The 16,275-nt window shown below is 41.4% G+C and overlaps 1 protein-coding gene across 1 annotated transcript in view; it reads right to left on the bottom strand.

The window, feature by feature from the left end:
- Positions 1 to 16,275, bottom strand: part of SLC44A3 (solute carrier family 44 member 3) — a 125,076-nt gene that overhangs the window by 21,990 nt on the left and 86,811 nt on the right. Inside the window, exons 11-12 of the mRNA XM_030205940.1 lie at positions 10,380 to 10,536; positions 5,953 to 6,036 (exon numbers count right to left, since the gene is read on the bottom strand). Of these exons, the coding sequence (XP_030061800.1) occupies positions 5,953 to 6,036; positions 10,380 to 10,536 (241 nt within the window). The remainder of the gene's footprint in view (positions 1 to 5,952; positions 6,037 to 10,379; positions 10,537 to 16,275) is intronic.

Here is a 16,275-nt window from a genome sequence, read left to right as displayed (position 1 = left end):
ATGTTTATTCTTCCACTGGAAATTTTGTAAACATTACAATATTGCTGTATCAGAAAAGTACTGGAATCATGGATCTAAGACAATACTAGAAAATGGAGGATCTGATCACCTGGAACATCCCCATTCCGACCAATAAAATCTGGATGCAAGGAAATCCGGAATAGTGATAAAAGAGAAAAACACCAGAATGGCAATAATCATAAAGGTGTCAGTCCAAAGTGATTATGCTGCAAATCATGTGGAGAGAGAAAAGATCCTCAAGTACCAAGAAATTCAGCCTGAGACCACAAAAATGAGGCAGAAAGATACAGAAATAGTTTCTATCATTTTGAGTGCCACAGGGCTGATAAAAGGAATTTTCAAGCACACTTGAATAGGTAAAGTTACCAGATTTTTGGTTTGCAAATCTGGGACACTTGGGTGGGGCAGGGCGGGGCAAGTCAGGGCTTACCCCATGAGCAACTTTCCATCATAAAAATTATAATTACTACAAATAAATATTCTATGCTTTTACATCCTAAAAGCACATTATTTAGGATTCTTAACCCAAAATATTTAGGATCCTGTACAAAGTCTTAGGCTGGCTGATCTATCCCATATAGATATGAGTTAATCATGCAGTGACAAAGCATCTCCACTCCCCTCCCTTTTGCTTCCCTGGCCCCCCTTCCCTCTGGGTCTTTCATATCTCTCTTGCTTCCCTGGCATCCCCTCCCTGCTGAGTCTTGCATCTCCCTCTTGCTTCCCTGGGTCCCCCCTCTTTATCTCTGCCTCCCTCTCTCTTTCCTTCTCCCTCTTACCCCCTCTTTATTTCTCTCTTTCCTTCCATCTCTCACTTTGTTCCTGTACAGTATATACTCTCTCTCCCTCACTCCCTCTTTTTCTTCCACTTTGCACACTATCAGGTGACTTTTTGAAAGAGAAGGGTGCCCATCTTCCGACACAAATCGGGAGATGGGCGTCCTTCTCGCAAGGTTGCCCAAATCGGCATAATCGAAAGACGATTTTGGGTGCCCTCAACTGCTTTCCGTCGCGGGGACGACCAAAGTTCCCGGGGTCGTGTCGGAAGCATAGCGAAGGTGGGACTGGGGCATGATTAAGAGATGGGCGTCCTCGGACAATAATGGAAAAAAGAAGGGCGTCCTTGACGAGCATTTGGCTGACTTGGTCCCTTTTTTTTCACGACCAAGACTCGAAAAGGTGCCCAAACTGACCAGATGACCACCGGAGGGAATCGGGGATGACCTCCCCTTACTGCCCCAGTGGTCACCAACCCCCTCTCACCCCAAAAAAAAAAATTAAAAGCATTTTTTTACAGCCTCTATGCCAGCCTCAAATATCAAACCCTGCTCCATCACAGCAGTATGCGGGTCCCTGGAGCAGTTTTTAGTGGGCGCAGTGCACTTCAGGCAGGCAGAACCAGACCCATCCCCCCCCCACTACCTGTTACACTTGTGGTGGTAAATGTTGAGCCCTCCAACCCCCCCCCCCCCAAAAAAAAAAAAAAACAACCCACTGTACCCACATGTAGGTGCCCCCCTTCACCCATAAGGGCTATGGCAGTGGTGTACAGTTGTGGGGAGTGGGTTTTGGGGGGGGCTCAGCACACAAGGGAAGGTCGACCTAAATGTTAGATTTGGGTGTCCCCGACCGTATTATCAAAACGAAAGATGGACGCCCATCTTGTTTTGATAATACGGGTTACCCTGCCCTTTCGCCGGGACATTCTTAGAGATGGGCGCCCTTAAAGATGGTCGTCCCTGTTCGAAAATGCCCCTCTATGTTTCCCTTCAATCCCTCCTGGCAGACATATTCCTTCCCTCCCCACCCTTTTGTTGGCACATTCTCTCTAGCCTCCTCTCTACTTCTCATCAGGTGCTGTCTCTCATCGCCTCCCTACACAAAAAAAGAGTAGGGATGGACCAATGGGCATATATAATAAAAGATTCACAAAGGATGTATAAAGAATAGTAAAGATTTATTAACATCAAATACCAAAGGGATAAATAAGAGTCAATTATAGGTTCAAAACAAGTTCAATATACAAAAAAAGCTTGTCAATGAGTACTCAAAAGAAGGACTTGACAAGGTGCTATGTTTCGGCTTGATCACCTGCATCAGGAGTCACAAACATCTAAAAGACATCAAACACAGCTACAAAGTCATAGAATGCCAATCCAAAATAGGACCAATTTTTGATGAGAGAGCCTTTTGCCACAAGTCCATAAAAGTACTTCATCCTCTATACAGTATGGTGTTCTACAGACAACAAAGCTAGAAAAAATAATTTTATTTTCACTTTAGTAATTAGAAGGTGATAGCCCACCTACTCCTCTGGACTCGCCTGAGTAAACTAGAAACAGAGGTTTCTGAACCAGCTCTAGGGCCTCTGGTTTGTGGTTGCTAGAACAGAGGAGATGTTAAGGGGCAAGGCTTTTCAATTATGTACATTTACCTCAAAACCTGTTACTTGTATTTCAGAGTTGCAAAGTATCTTTACTAATTTTGATTCTTCTATCAAAGTAATGCAAGGTCAGATTAACACTTTACAAGATGTTCAGATTTCAGCTATAAGAATAGTCTGACTGTGCATTATAAGATAGTCATTGGAAAATCAATTGCGAGCCAGTAATTTGTGATTTCTACATTTTCCGTATATTCATTCAATTTCTGGTGAGCACTTGTTGCGGAAATGTTAGAGAAATTTTGATTCTAGAAAATCTATGTGAAATATTCTTATATGCCAGTGGCAGTTAGGAGATCTGAGGAGGAGGCTACTTATGCCTAGCCTTGGGCTGGAGAAGTTAATGGCCTTCTTGGAAGATACTCAAGACATATTACTTCTGGAGCTACTTTTATGGTGACTTTTGCAACCCACCCACATTTTTCCAGATGTGACTTGGGTCATTCAAGAACGTAAGAGACTTGGCAGTTGAAGACCAGAGTAATAGCTCTGGGATCTTCTTTTTTATTTGTGTTTTCCTTGTAGACGGTTGATTCATCTCAAGGATAAGAAGTATATTTTTTATGAACTTACTTTGCTAGAGAAGGAACACAAGAAAACTAAAACCTAGGGAACATTAAGGATTTACCTTGATTAATAGCATGTTTTGCTTGATTTTCCTTGCCAGTTTCTTCAATGTTTTGGTCATTTTCCTCCTCCTGACTTTGAGTTTTTTTATTGACTCTTCTTTTCGTTAATATCCTTTGCCTGATATACATGCATGTATAAAATATTTTGGAAATGCAATTTTTAAAAAAGTGTGCTAGTTTTGGGAATTTATATTTGCTATTTTTATATTTTGCACAGAATATCAGTTTATACCTTTCTGATGCTATACTGCATGCAAAGTCTGGTTTGGGGAGTTTAAGTTTTGTGTACATATTTCTACTAAGCAGCGGTAAGCACTAACATGTGCTTACCCCATGCTAAAAGGCACTACCACAGGATGTGCTCAGGCATTTCACAGTAGTTCTGGGATCAGCATGCACTAATCCTGAACTAAAAAATCTAAAATATTTTTCAGCACTGGGGGGTGAGGTGTGTTTGAGGGCAGAGAGCAGGCGTGCCCTGTACTAATCATTTAGTGCAGGCAAACTGCCACGCGCTGCCAATTATTGTGGGGTTAGCAAGTGAGCCCTTACCACCTACGAATAGGTGGCGGTAATGCCCATGCGCTAATTTCCCAATGGAAAAAAAAAGAAATTGTGGCCATTTTACAGCCACAAAAGTGGCCTCATCATGAGGGAAACCCATATGCTAAAAACAGCGCAGGCCACTTTTTAGCTTAGCTTTGTAAAAGGGCCCCTAAATATTTTGTGTCTGTCTATGTTCTGTGTGTAACCAAGACCAGATATTCTGTTTGCGTGGAGTTTCTATCTAACAATCTTTAGTAATCTGGCTTGTTCTTGTTTCCCAATAGGTGAACTGATATTCTAGTGTCCAATGCAATATTTTCAGTGCTGCCAGGCCCCTGTTGTGTGATACCTAAAGGTTAGTGCTGTTGTGGCATGGTAGAATTGATTTACAGATCCTGAGTGACTTGTGTAGGGTTGGTACTAGACAGGCTGTATGGTGAGTTCTATGGGGAAATTTCCCAGCCCTGCACTATTGTTGAGTAAGGAAGTCAAGAGGATTTCTGTGGACGCATAATACATCCGTGAAGGAACACTGTCAGGGGTCAGTTCTTTTTAAATTAGAGTCCTAGGCTATATAGTTAAACTGATACAATATAGCTAGCATTGCTAAATTTGTTTGTTTTTTAAATTATATAGCCTGGAATATAAATTGAGTTCTTATTTTTTGAGGTAACTTGTTTGATGACTGTAATTCTGAGTAAGGAACTTCCCTGCTCCCTGGAGGACTGATGAGGAGACTTCCCCCCTTGTACCTTCAGGCTCCAGGCTCAGTTGCTCCAAGCTGCCCATTTATATTTATGCTTGTTTATCTTTATTTAAAACTTAGTATACAGCCAGAACTGACAAGCAGATCACAGCGTTTACATCAACTAAAAACTGAGAGGAACAGAAAAGAACTAAAGGACAGTAATCATACAAAACTCAAATTAGAGATCATCCTCTTAAAAACTGCTCCTCCTCAGGAACTGTCTAGGGGAACTGGAGGGAGGTGAAAGTAAGCAGTGAGGACTGTGAGCGGGATTGGGGGAGGGGTGGGGAGGAGACAGAGGTAAACAGTAGGAGCTGGGAAAGTGTTGAGAAAAAAGTCATGCTGCTATTTTGTTTACTAATAAAATGATTATATCACTATATTATGCTTCCAAAGGTTTAAATTATTTATAATCTACCCTTGTCCAGGACGGAGAACGATAATACATACATAAAATATATAGATCATACAAGAACAACCATAATTAAACACAATCAATGAATCCAACCAAAATAGGCACAGTTCAATAGGCAACCGGGTTAATACAGTTTTCAAGTCTGATTTTTATGCTTTGCCTGTTAAGATTCCTCCAGGTGAACCCTGTTCCAATAACGTTTGTCCTTGTAAGCATGATAATTTCTAATTTATCTATGTATACAGAACACACAGAGGAGTGCATTTTACTTCACTGCCCCTTCTCTGTGAAACCTATTGTCCAATTCTTTAAGAAAAGACATTTCTTTTCGCCAGTTTAAGACTGGACTCAAAACATACTTTTATAATCAGGCAATGTTTTTTTTAACCAGTAATACCTAGTTTATATTCACTTCTGCGGGTTTTCTTTACAGGAGGGAAAGAATTGGACTTGATATACTGCTTTTCTGTGGTTACAATCAAAGCAGTTTACATATTATATACAGGTACTTATTTTGTATCTGGGGCAATGTAGGGTTAAGTGACTTGCCCAGAGTCACAAGGAACTGCAGTAGGAATTAATCTCAGTTCACCAGGATCAAAGCCCGCTGCACTAATCACTAGGCTACTCCTCCACTTTTGTTGTTTACCATATTATTTGTTTGAATGAAACAAATATGGTATGAAATCTTTGAGTATATGCTGTTTTATCCTTTTCAACTATGACATTCTTTTCCTATTTATTTTTATTTTATTGTATCCCACCTTGATTTGCTTTGGTGATAAAGGTGGATTTAGTACATTTAAAAAAATGATAAACGCTAATTAATATATGCACTACAAAAATTGTGCGCCCAACAGTAGCACACATACACATTGAAAAAGAAAATAGGAAGATTGTATACAGGGATTTCATTTTGAAATCTTTATGCTTGCATCTTTCTGCTTTTCTCCCTATATAGTACGCAGGGAAAAGCCTCCTGATGGTACTGGCCAGCTAGTGAATTTTTAAAGCAGAACACACTGGGGAAGGGGTATCTCTGTTTAAAAATCTGCTTGGAGTCTCCTGGGTATCAGATACCCACAAGGCCGCATGCTACTGTAAGTGGGAGAACCAAGAGTTTGCCCCTGACATATACTTGATCTCATACCTGGGTTAGGTAACGTAAGTACTTTTCGAGGCACCAGAAGCAACAGCAACAGCATTTGGACATGTATCTGGTACATCCATTCTCCTGAAAGTAAATACAGCAATTAAAACAGTGCACATCAGATCAGGTATGAAGGCAGAGGCATACTCCTCTACTTTATACCATAAAAATAGGATTTTTCAGTAATATTTTTATTAATGTGACAATGCCACAAAAACACATACAAGAATCAGTACTCATATACCAAATGATACAACCTGTCATCAATCTTTTAACATTTTATCCCTACCCCTCCCTCTTCCATAACCTTATCAACATAACACCGTTCCATTGAGAAACTTTGTGTCTGCCTTTTCATGTTATGCCAGAATTTACACTATTAGGCTACAGCCAAGGCTAGACAAACAAAGGGGCTCATTTTCAAAGCACTTAGCCTTCCAAAGTTCCATAGGTTTCTATGGAACTTTGGAAGGGTAAGTGCTTTGAAAATATGCCTCAAAATGAAGTACCATATGATTCGTCTTCAGCGGTTAACACTTTGTCCCTCCCCCTTCCTCACCCCACCCCTACTAACTCCTCCCCCCTAACCCCCCAACCCCCCTAACCCTCCCTCCCCTCCCTAGTCTCCATTCCCTCCTCACCCCTCCCTGGATTGACCTCTACCAGAGCATACGCGCTCCCCCCCCCCTTCTAGAGCCAATCAGCACACCGGGCGAGACACAGAAAATCCATCAAACCCCAATTTGCGCTTACAACAGATTGAGAAGTAGATTTTGCCCGCGGGGGCTCACCCCTTGTAAATATAAACTGAAAAATCCTATTTTTTAGTTCAGCCTCCTGTGCTGTGCATAGGAAGTGTCCAGCTGATATTCAGCTGACGGCATTTATGTACCAACGCCAGCTGAATGCCTGGATATTCAATGCTGGGCCATGCCTGGGCATCAGCACTGGATATTTGTTATGCTGGCTGCTAAAACTTATGAGGTTAAGTTCAATATGAGCCCTTAACCATGTTAGATGAACTGCATAAGATAGGACTGTTTTCTATGCAGCCCAACTTAGGGGTCCTTTTACTAAGGTGCGCGGAAAAATGGCCTGCGTTGGTGTAGATGTGTATTGGACAAGCGTGCAGGTCCATTTTTCAGCGCACCTGCAAAAAAGGCCTTTTTTTGGGGGGCTGACAACAGACATGCGCCAAAATAAAAATTGCAGCGCATCCATTTTGAGCCTGAGACCTTACCACCACCCATTGACTTAGTGGTAACATCTCACGCGTTAACCGGGCGGTAATCGTCAGCATGCGTACACTGCCAATTACCGGCGTGCATAGTGGACGCGCGTAAAAAATGAAATTACCACCCAGGCCACACGGTAATCAGGTGGTAGTTCCGAATTGGCGCACATCGGGCATGCGTAGGCGCCTACACAGCTTAGTAAAAGGGCCCCTTAAGCAGCTATCTTATGCGATAAGGGCTGAATATCGGCTCTTAAACGCACGAGTGCCAACTCCGTGCCTGGAATGGCTCAGGCACTAACTGTGAATATTCAGAGGCACTAACTGGTTTAAGTGCCACTGAATATTCACGGTTAGCCACGGACAAGCGACTTAAATGGCCAGGGGCCTCTCCTGGCCATTTAAATCGCTTTGCATATTGGGCGGTGCATTTTTGCTTATAAACATAATCCACATTAGATTTTGTTTTGTCAGTACAACATTCTACTATAGGTAGAGAACTGGTATGAGCAAAATTTGTCTTTCTGGCAGAAGCGTGCAGTTCAAAGCCAGAAAAGGAAAATGACCTTTCCTGCAGTGGCCAGTAACAGGAAATAACAGCGATTGTTTCTGCAATGGTAAGCAGCATGACAGATAGTTCATCTTCAGCATCCTTTATTCTAGTTCATTTTCAATCATGTTCAGGAAGTTTACCATTAATAAAATACAAGCAGGTCATTTCTGTTAGGGCTAACATGCAAATACTTTACTGAGACTTGTATTTCTCAAACACATCACATGTGTGTAACGTAAATGCAGGCAAAACACAGTCTGTCTTCCTCAATTCTTCTGGACTGGCTTTAGGGGATATTCAGACCCATTTAGTCCTATACACCTATATTGTGACTCATTTTCACATAAGTAGTATACTATGCTATATTTTGTATTGTTATTTGAATATTTTAATTGCTGTAACTGCCTATTCCTCATGTTTGATTTATTCTTACTGTACACCGCCTTGTGTGAAGTCCTTCAAAAAGGTGGTAAATCCTTATAAATAAATACGTGAGATCAGTATGAGAAAGATCCCCAGAATTCATAATCCAATCATCTTCAAAGCATAAATAAATAACTTTACAGATGAATAAAGCCTTACACAGTTATCTATAATGTGAATAACACATTTTAATAAATGAGGCACTTAGTTTAGAATTTTAAATAAAGTAAAATAAACCCTCTAGCACTGTCTGTCTGAAATGCGTTAGTCTGTTTGTGTAAGCCCCTTTAAAATCATTTTGAAGAACTTTTTTTTTACTTTTTCATTGTGATCCACACAGGTTGGCTCCCCTAGGCTTATCTGTTGTTGGCCAACTCTTGTCACTCTCATAACAATGCTTGGCTCCTGGTCCCACTTTGCAGTGCAGTGTTAACTGCTAATGCTTGATAAACATTACACTCATTCTACTGTCATGTTCGGTAGGAGAAAAGGCAAGAAGATATTCAAAAAAGCACATTATAATTTTCAACAGTTCCGATTCTAGAACATTATTGATAAATTTCGCCAAAACCCAGCTTTTGAAAGAATCTTTTTAAATACTCTGCAATGGAAGTCACAATCCAGATTCCTACAGAGATACAATGACCCAGATGCATCAAACAAACGTAAAAAAATCCAAAACGTTGAAGTCCTTAACGATTTCGAAAAACCGAAGCTTGCACCAAAAAAACAGGTCAAACATGTTCTTAGTGTTATCAAGAAGTACAATGTATCAATGAATCGTAATCCCCGTCAGTAATCAGCCCCTAAATCATGCGCAGAGCAGCCAAGCATTATGCTGGCTGCTCTGCGCATGCCACAACGTCCAACAAAAAAACCACAACACAAACACGTGGCTCCCCACTTCCCCCTGCACTAACCAAAATAAACAAAAAAATCCAAATAGATCGGGAGGGGGCGAAGGCGCTCGTCAGGAGTGTCCTGTATGGGTGCCCCCCCCCCGAGATCGCCGCTGTTCCCCGCTTCAGCCATTTTTAATAAAAACAAATCTTTCCAAATTTTCTCAGCCCTGCTCCCCCTCCCTTCCTGTGTCTCCTGTCCTTCAGGGCTCCACCTCCCGCCATCCCCTGCCTCCACCCCTGTGCCCCGCCCCCTGGGGTCGTTGCCGCTGCTCCCACCCTCCACCGGACCCCCCCTCCGCATTACCGTCCTGCGCAGCGCCTCTCACCTCTATGTGAAGGCGCTGCACAGGATAAAACAGCAGTTCGCCAATGGCTTCTCCCTCCTCCGACGTCAGTCTGTTGTTCCTGGGTTCGCCCTCCATTGACGTCAGTTATCTACATAGATAACTGACGTCAATGGAGGGCAGGCCCAGGAACAACAGACTGACGTCGTCGGAGGGAGAAGCCATTGGCGATCTGCTGTTTTATCCCGTGCAGCGCCTTCACATACAGATGAGAGGCGCTGCGCGGGACGGTAATGCGGAGGGGGGGAGCAGCGGCGACGACCCCAGGGGGGCGGGGCACGGGGGCGGAGGCAGGGGATGGCGGGAGGTGGAGCCCTGAAGGACAGGAGACACAGGAAGGGAGGGGGAGCGGGGCTGAGAAAATTTGGAAAGATTTGTTTTTATTAAAAACGGCTGAAGCGGGGAACAGCGCGATATCGGGGGGCGGGGGGCGCCCATATAGGACGCTCCTGACGAGTGCCTTCGCCCCCTCCCGATGTATTTGAATTTTTTTGTTTGTTTTGGTTAGTGCAGGGGAAGTGGGGAGCTACCTGTTTGTTGTTTTATCTAACTTTTTTTTTAACATGCCAGCTTGGATTTTTAGGTGCAGGGGCCAGCGGGGAGATGACAGCTCAGGCCTTAACGACAGGTCTGAGCTCACGTTAAATTTCAGACGGTAGATGAATCGTTGCAATCGTCGGTATGGTTAGTGCATTGCGAATTGTCCACATTTCAATGGTAGTTTCTCGTTTGCTGCTTGCTTCGTAGCAAAAAGGCCTTTAATGCATGCAACGGTTAGGAATTTCCTTCGTTAAAGGGTTGCTAGAGGGTCGCTAAGGTTTAGTGCATCTGGCCCAATGTGTCAGGAAATTCCTTTATATCAATAGTAATACCTGGATTTATATAGTGCTTTACAACCTAACAAGACTTCAGCGTACTTTACAATTTAATACCTTTGCAAGTTTTCTTGTAATATTATACTGTGGACTTACCTTTGCTTTAAGAAGGTTTTTCAAATACATGAAAATAATCCTTGGAATTCTTGTTAACCATAGGAGGAAGGAACCTTTTATAGCACTCCCCTGGTGATAGCAAAAAAGAATGGATATAGAAGCCAGGATTGGGTGGCTAGGAGGCTTGGTTTTATCCCTGGGAAAGAAAGGCAAGACACTTGTAAAAAACATTATAGTCAACTACATTGACTGCAACTGTAAGTATTTCTCTATACTGAATCTTTATATAATGAATTAACTCTAAATTACGTATTTTGGCCGATAGTGAAACAGAATTCAATGCTTTCAGCAGTGTTTCTTAGGCTGGGCCCGGAGTATCTTCAACCAGTCTAATTTTCAGAATATTTGCAATCAATATGCATGAGGCAGGTTTGCATGTACGGAATGAACTGCATGCAGAGTCCTCCCATGTATATTTGTTGCTGATATCCTGGAAACCACACTAGCTAAAGGATAGTCCAGAAACTTGAGAAACTCTATGGTATTATTACTGGCCAACTTCTAACTGGGTTAGAAAGCAGTAAAGCATCAACCTGGTAGTGTGTTACATTTTTAAACAGAAGTCAAAATTCATTTCTAGATTCTCATTTAATGTTCTTGCCATATAAGTGGCAAACTTGGCACGGGTGAGGCAGCATGATTGACCAGCCCTGCAAGCTCCACAGTACTTCTTTATTCCTGCTTCATTTTTCATATTCAACCAGATTCTCCTGGCACAAAAACATCATCCTACTAAGAAGTGTGTAGCTGACCGAGAGTATATCCAGAAGGAGAGTTTGGAGCCATCCAATGGCGTAGAAGCCGCTAAGGGTGCTGCGTCTCCTAGTGACAGGGGTATCAGAAGGGATTAAGGCACTGCTTATTCATCCTTTTGTGGGGTGATAGAGGAAGCCACTTCAGCAAATCCTGACTTTGACCCCCACAATGAGGCTCAGACCGCACATTTCTAATCACACCAGAGATGGAAGAACTGCAGTATGAGGATGTTTGAAAAGACCCTCGAGGAAATTAAAAAGCCATGGAATAGGAGGCAATGTCCTACTGTGGACTGGGAACTGGTTAAAAGGTAGAAAACAGAAAGTAGAGTTAAATGGTCAGTTTTTCCAATGGAGGTAGGTAAATAATGATTGATTTGATTTTTATTTAGCTATCCCAACACAATATGAAACTGAATAATAATCCAACCACTCTCCCCAATCTATGTAGTAAAATAGTAGATGAAGGCAGATAAAGAACTGAACTATCCAACATTCATATTCATTATCAATTCACGATGTGGTATTAAATACTTGATCCTGGTCTTTCTTTGCCATTTTTGGGACACAGGCTGTAGAATCCATCTGGCAATGTCCTTACATTCCACTGGAGTTGCTGTTGAAGCCCTCTCCAACCTATCCCAATCTGTCTTGTCATATATGGGATATAGACCACAGAAGCCCGCCTGGCACTATCCTTATGTTCAAACTACTGGTATCAGCATCAAAGCCTTCTCCAGTTCATCCTAATCTCATTTGCCATATAAAGGACACAAACTCGTAGAAGTCTGCCTGGCACTGGACTTAGTTCTTCACAGTTGGAGTTACTATCTAAGCACACATGCAGTCAATTAAGTTTTGTTTTTATACCATCCATTTTCCAATTAGGGATCCTCTGTATTCATCCAACACCTTTTTGAATTTTGCTACCGTTTTTGTCTCCAGCACTTCCCTCGGAAGGGCATTTCAGACATCAACCACTCTCTTCGAGAAGAATTATTTCCTGACATTACTCCTATCTCAATTCATGTCCTCTAATTTTACCATTCCCCCACCTACCCCAGCCTGATCTCCAATTTATAGGCCCTTGAACCAGTTAGGAGGCTACAAATTTAATTAGGGTCTCTATATCAGCCAGTAATTAGCTTTTAGAAATATAGTCTAATTAAATCCATAGAGGGAACCTACTAACAACAGTTTAAAAAATAATAGTAATACAAACTAAATATTAGCATAACCTAGCATATAACTAGTACTCTTATGGGTTGTTACTTTACATATTCCCATTCCGTGTCAGACCAGAAACAACCATTTGTTTGGAAATTCCCCTTACACCTGTATGGAAATCTTAAATTTACTAAAGACATTCAAACCTGTTGGAACACAAATAAATCTACAAATTCAGCTCATGTAGATGACTATATTTTGTTCTGGGAGACAGCGAAAGTGGTTCTTAGAGGAGATATTATAAGCTACTCAGCTTTAAAAAGAAAGCTAGAGATAGCGCCATCATCCCTTTATGTTTCAACTTTTTTATTGTATTATCGTAATAACAGACCATTATACAACACCAAAATGAGTATATATACATCGCTGTCAACTAGATATATCATCAACAATATTTTTTTGTAATAATTTCCCCCCCCCATGTTCACCTTTCTCCCCCCCTCCAACAAGCTGATATATTATTGTGATATTATTGACAAAAGAAAAGGAACAACATCATTTACATAATAAAGTATAATAGTATCAACCTCCATTGTCTTATGTGTTTTCATTTGTTATCCTCCAGTTTCAGCTATATAATATAACCAATATCACATCTTGATCATAAGATCCCCCTCCCCCCCTATTAACCTATAAATGAGTCTTCCGTTATCACAATTGATACCCAAAAATATTACAGAGTGTTAAGAATTCGACTTCTCCCTCTGTGAGTCATCCCATTCATATAACACCCCCAGATTTTTAGAAAGCGCTCTTTACGCTTGTATGTCCCTTTTGCCTCTCTCGCTTCCCAAGTAAGCAATTGGTGTACCTGGTTCCGCCAATGCCAGAAGGTCGGAGGGTGTGCAGAGGTCCAGTGCTGCATTATGCATTTTTTGGCAATGAGACATGTTTTGCGGCATAGCATCATTTTGTCTTTGTTTAACCTGGGAAAGGTGTCATGTTTATCTAGCACTAGACATAGAGGGTTCAATGCTATATCACAATTGACAGTTGTAGATAGAAATACAACTATGTGTCTCCAGTATTTTTTTATTACAGGGCACGCCCATATCGCATGATATAGCGTATTATCTGCCCTTTGACATTTCAGGCAGGTAGCGGTATGGATGCCCCCTGATTTGTATAGTTGTGTCTGGGTAAAATAAGCCCTATGCAATATGCGAAACGCACATTCCCTAAGGTTAGCCCCTCCTACTATTCTGGGTATATCCTGTATTTGTTTTACAATATTCCAACCTGTCAATGCTCTGCCTATATCTGTTTCCCATTTCTGACGAAGTTGACTAAACTCTCTCTCAGGCATCAGTCCCCACAATTTCAGATGTATGCTGGAGATTGACGGCACCTCTTCGGCTATTTCTTCGAAGAATTTTCTAATTTTCTCACCTAATTGTTTCTTAATCTCATCTGTATTTAGTGTGCGCACATAGTGCGTGAGTTGGCGATGCGCAAAATGATCCCTCCATTGTGCATTAGTTTGCATTTGTGTTACTGCTTTGATATGCCCATCAACCCCCAATATATCCTGCATGGTTGCTATGCCGTTTCTTTCCCATGTGACAAAAGTTTGATTCTCTATCCCCAGTACAAACATCGGGTTGCCCCTAATAGTTAATAGCTCGGTGTTAGAGGGGTCTCCCCCCAGAAGTTTCCCTATATATCTCCACGCTTCCCTGATAGGCTGGAGCAAGAAACTATGTTTAAATCTATGGGGGAGTATCTTATTCTGAGTGCGTAATAACGCTAAATAATTATATGGGGCGAAGTACACCGTCTCATACTCAAGTGGTGTATGATCCGATGTATTCATTAACCAATCTCTAACCTGTCTTAGCAAGCAAGCCATATTGTAGTATTTAATATTTGGAATCCCCATTCTCCCTTGTCTCCACCCTCCTAGCAGGAATTTCAATTGAAGTTTGGCCCTTTTCCCAGCCCAACAGAATTTTCTCAGAATTTTATAAAAGTGTTTTATGTCAGTCTGCTTGAGTTTTAGTGGTAGAACCTGTAAAACATACAGCCACCTCGGCATTATCACCATCCTTGTTAAACATATCCTCCCTGTCAAAGATATCGTAAGGTTCTGCCAAGAATTTAACTGGTGCATGGTCTGCTCTTTGAGTTTGCTAACATTTAAATCATATAGATCTCTTGTATTTACCAGTAATAGAATGCCTAAATATTTAAAAGATTTAGTTGCCCGCTTTAAAGGGAAATCTATGGGCCACAAACTATGGGCATCTGTATTTATAGCTAAGGCCTCTGATTTGTCAAGGTTTAGCGTGAATCCCGAGTAGTCTCCAAACTCCCTAAAAATCTCTAATACATTACCCAGCGCTTCTCTTGGGTTCTTTAGAATAATGAGCAAATCATCTGCAAATGCAGCCATTTTGAACTGCTGATGTTGTATGTCCACTCCAGGCACTGCTGGGCAGTCTTGAATATCCCTAATTAGAGGGTCTAAATATAGTGCAAATAGTAAGGGCGATAACGGGCAGCCTTGTCTCATTCCCCTGCCTATATGAATTGCCTCAGATAAGTTCCCATTGACCATTACCTGCGCTAGAGGGGCTGCATATAAGGCTTTAATCGCCTGTACAAACTCTCCTTTTATACCATATCCCTCCATCACCTCATATAAGAAAGACCATTCCACTTTATCGAACGCCTTTTCAGCGTCGAAACTAATCATTACAGCTTGTTCATTATTGTGCTCTAAATATTCCAATGATGTCAAAATTCGTCTGAGATTCTTGGCAACCGACCTACCCTGCACAAAGCCAACTTGAGCTTCATGGATTATTTTTGGTAGAACACGGCCTAGTCTATTTGCTAAAATTTTTGCGAATAGTTTTGCTTCATGGTTAATAAGCGATATAGGTCGATACGATGTTACTAGTTGCGCATCTCGATTGGGCTTTGGAAACACAATTATACGTGCTAGATTTAAATGCTCAGGTAATGTACCATTTGATATCCATTCTTTAAACACTTTAGTTAATGTAGGTACAATCGACTCTCCCATTAATTTATAAAATTCTGCTTTGTATCCATCGGGACCTGGCGCTTTACCCATCTTACTATGTCCTATAGCCCATGTGATCTCATCCTCACTAATCTCCGCGTTCAATAGATTGCGGTCATGTTCATTTATCTGTGGGATCGTAAGGTTTTGAAGATATTGCGTGCCTGATAGTCCTTCTTGTTCTGTGGAGCTATATAAGTGTTGATAATATGTTTTAAATTCCTGTCTAATTCCTTTATTAGAATGTATCAAATTTCCCTCTTGTGTTTTTATTCTAGTGATATTTCTGGAAGTGTATCTAGGGGCAATAACTCTTGCCAGAAGTTTCCCTCCCTTATTCCCAAATTTATACAATTGGAATCTATAATATGTTTGGGATTTCACTTCCCTATCATGTAGTAAGGAGTTAAAAGCCGCCTGTATTTCCAATATCTCCTGTCTAAGCCGAGGGCAAGGATTTAAGCCATAATGTCTATTTGCTTCTCTCAATTGTTTCTCCAGTCGCAGGATTTCCCTATCTCTCGCACGCTTGTATTGGGTAGTAAAACTGATAGTTTCTCCCCGGAAGACCACCTTTGCGGCTTCCCAAAAATTAGTTGAAGTTGGTACTGTGTCCTCATTAAAATGTTTATACTCTGCCCATTTTGTTTGTAAATGTTCTCGAAATCTCACATTATTAACTAAATACGTTGGGAACGTCCACCCCCGAAATTTCTCTTCTTCCACTCCCCCCATTCAATTCATTTGTACCGTCGCATGATCCGAGATAACTCACGGTCCTATATCAGCGTCTCTAATTGTGGGAAATAATGTGCTTGATGTTAAGAGGTAGTCAATCCTGGAAGAGGTACCATGAACTCTTGAC

This window comes from Microcaecilia unicolor, chromosome 6, assembly GCF_901765095.1.
Source record: "Microcaecilia unicolor chromosome 6, aMicUni1.1, whole genome shotgun sequence".
Lineage (NCBI taxonomy): Eukaryota > Metazoa > Chordata > Amphibia > Gymnophiona > Siphonopidae > Microcaecilia > Microcaecilia unicolor.
The sequence above is the reverse complement of the archived record's forward strand: the minus strand, read 5'-3'. Positions and strand labels throughout refer to the sequence as shown.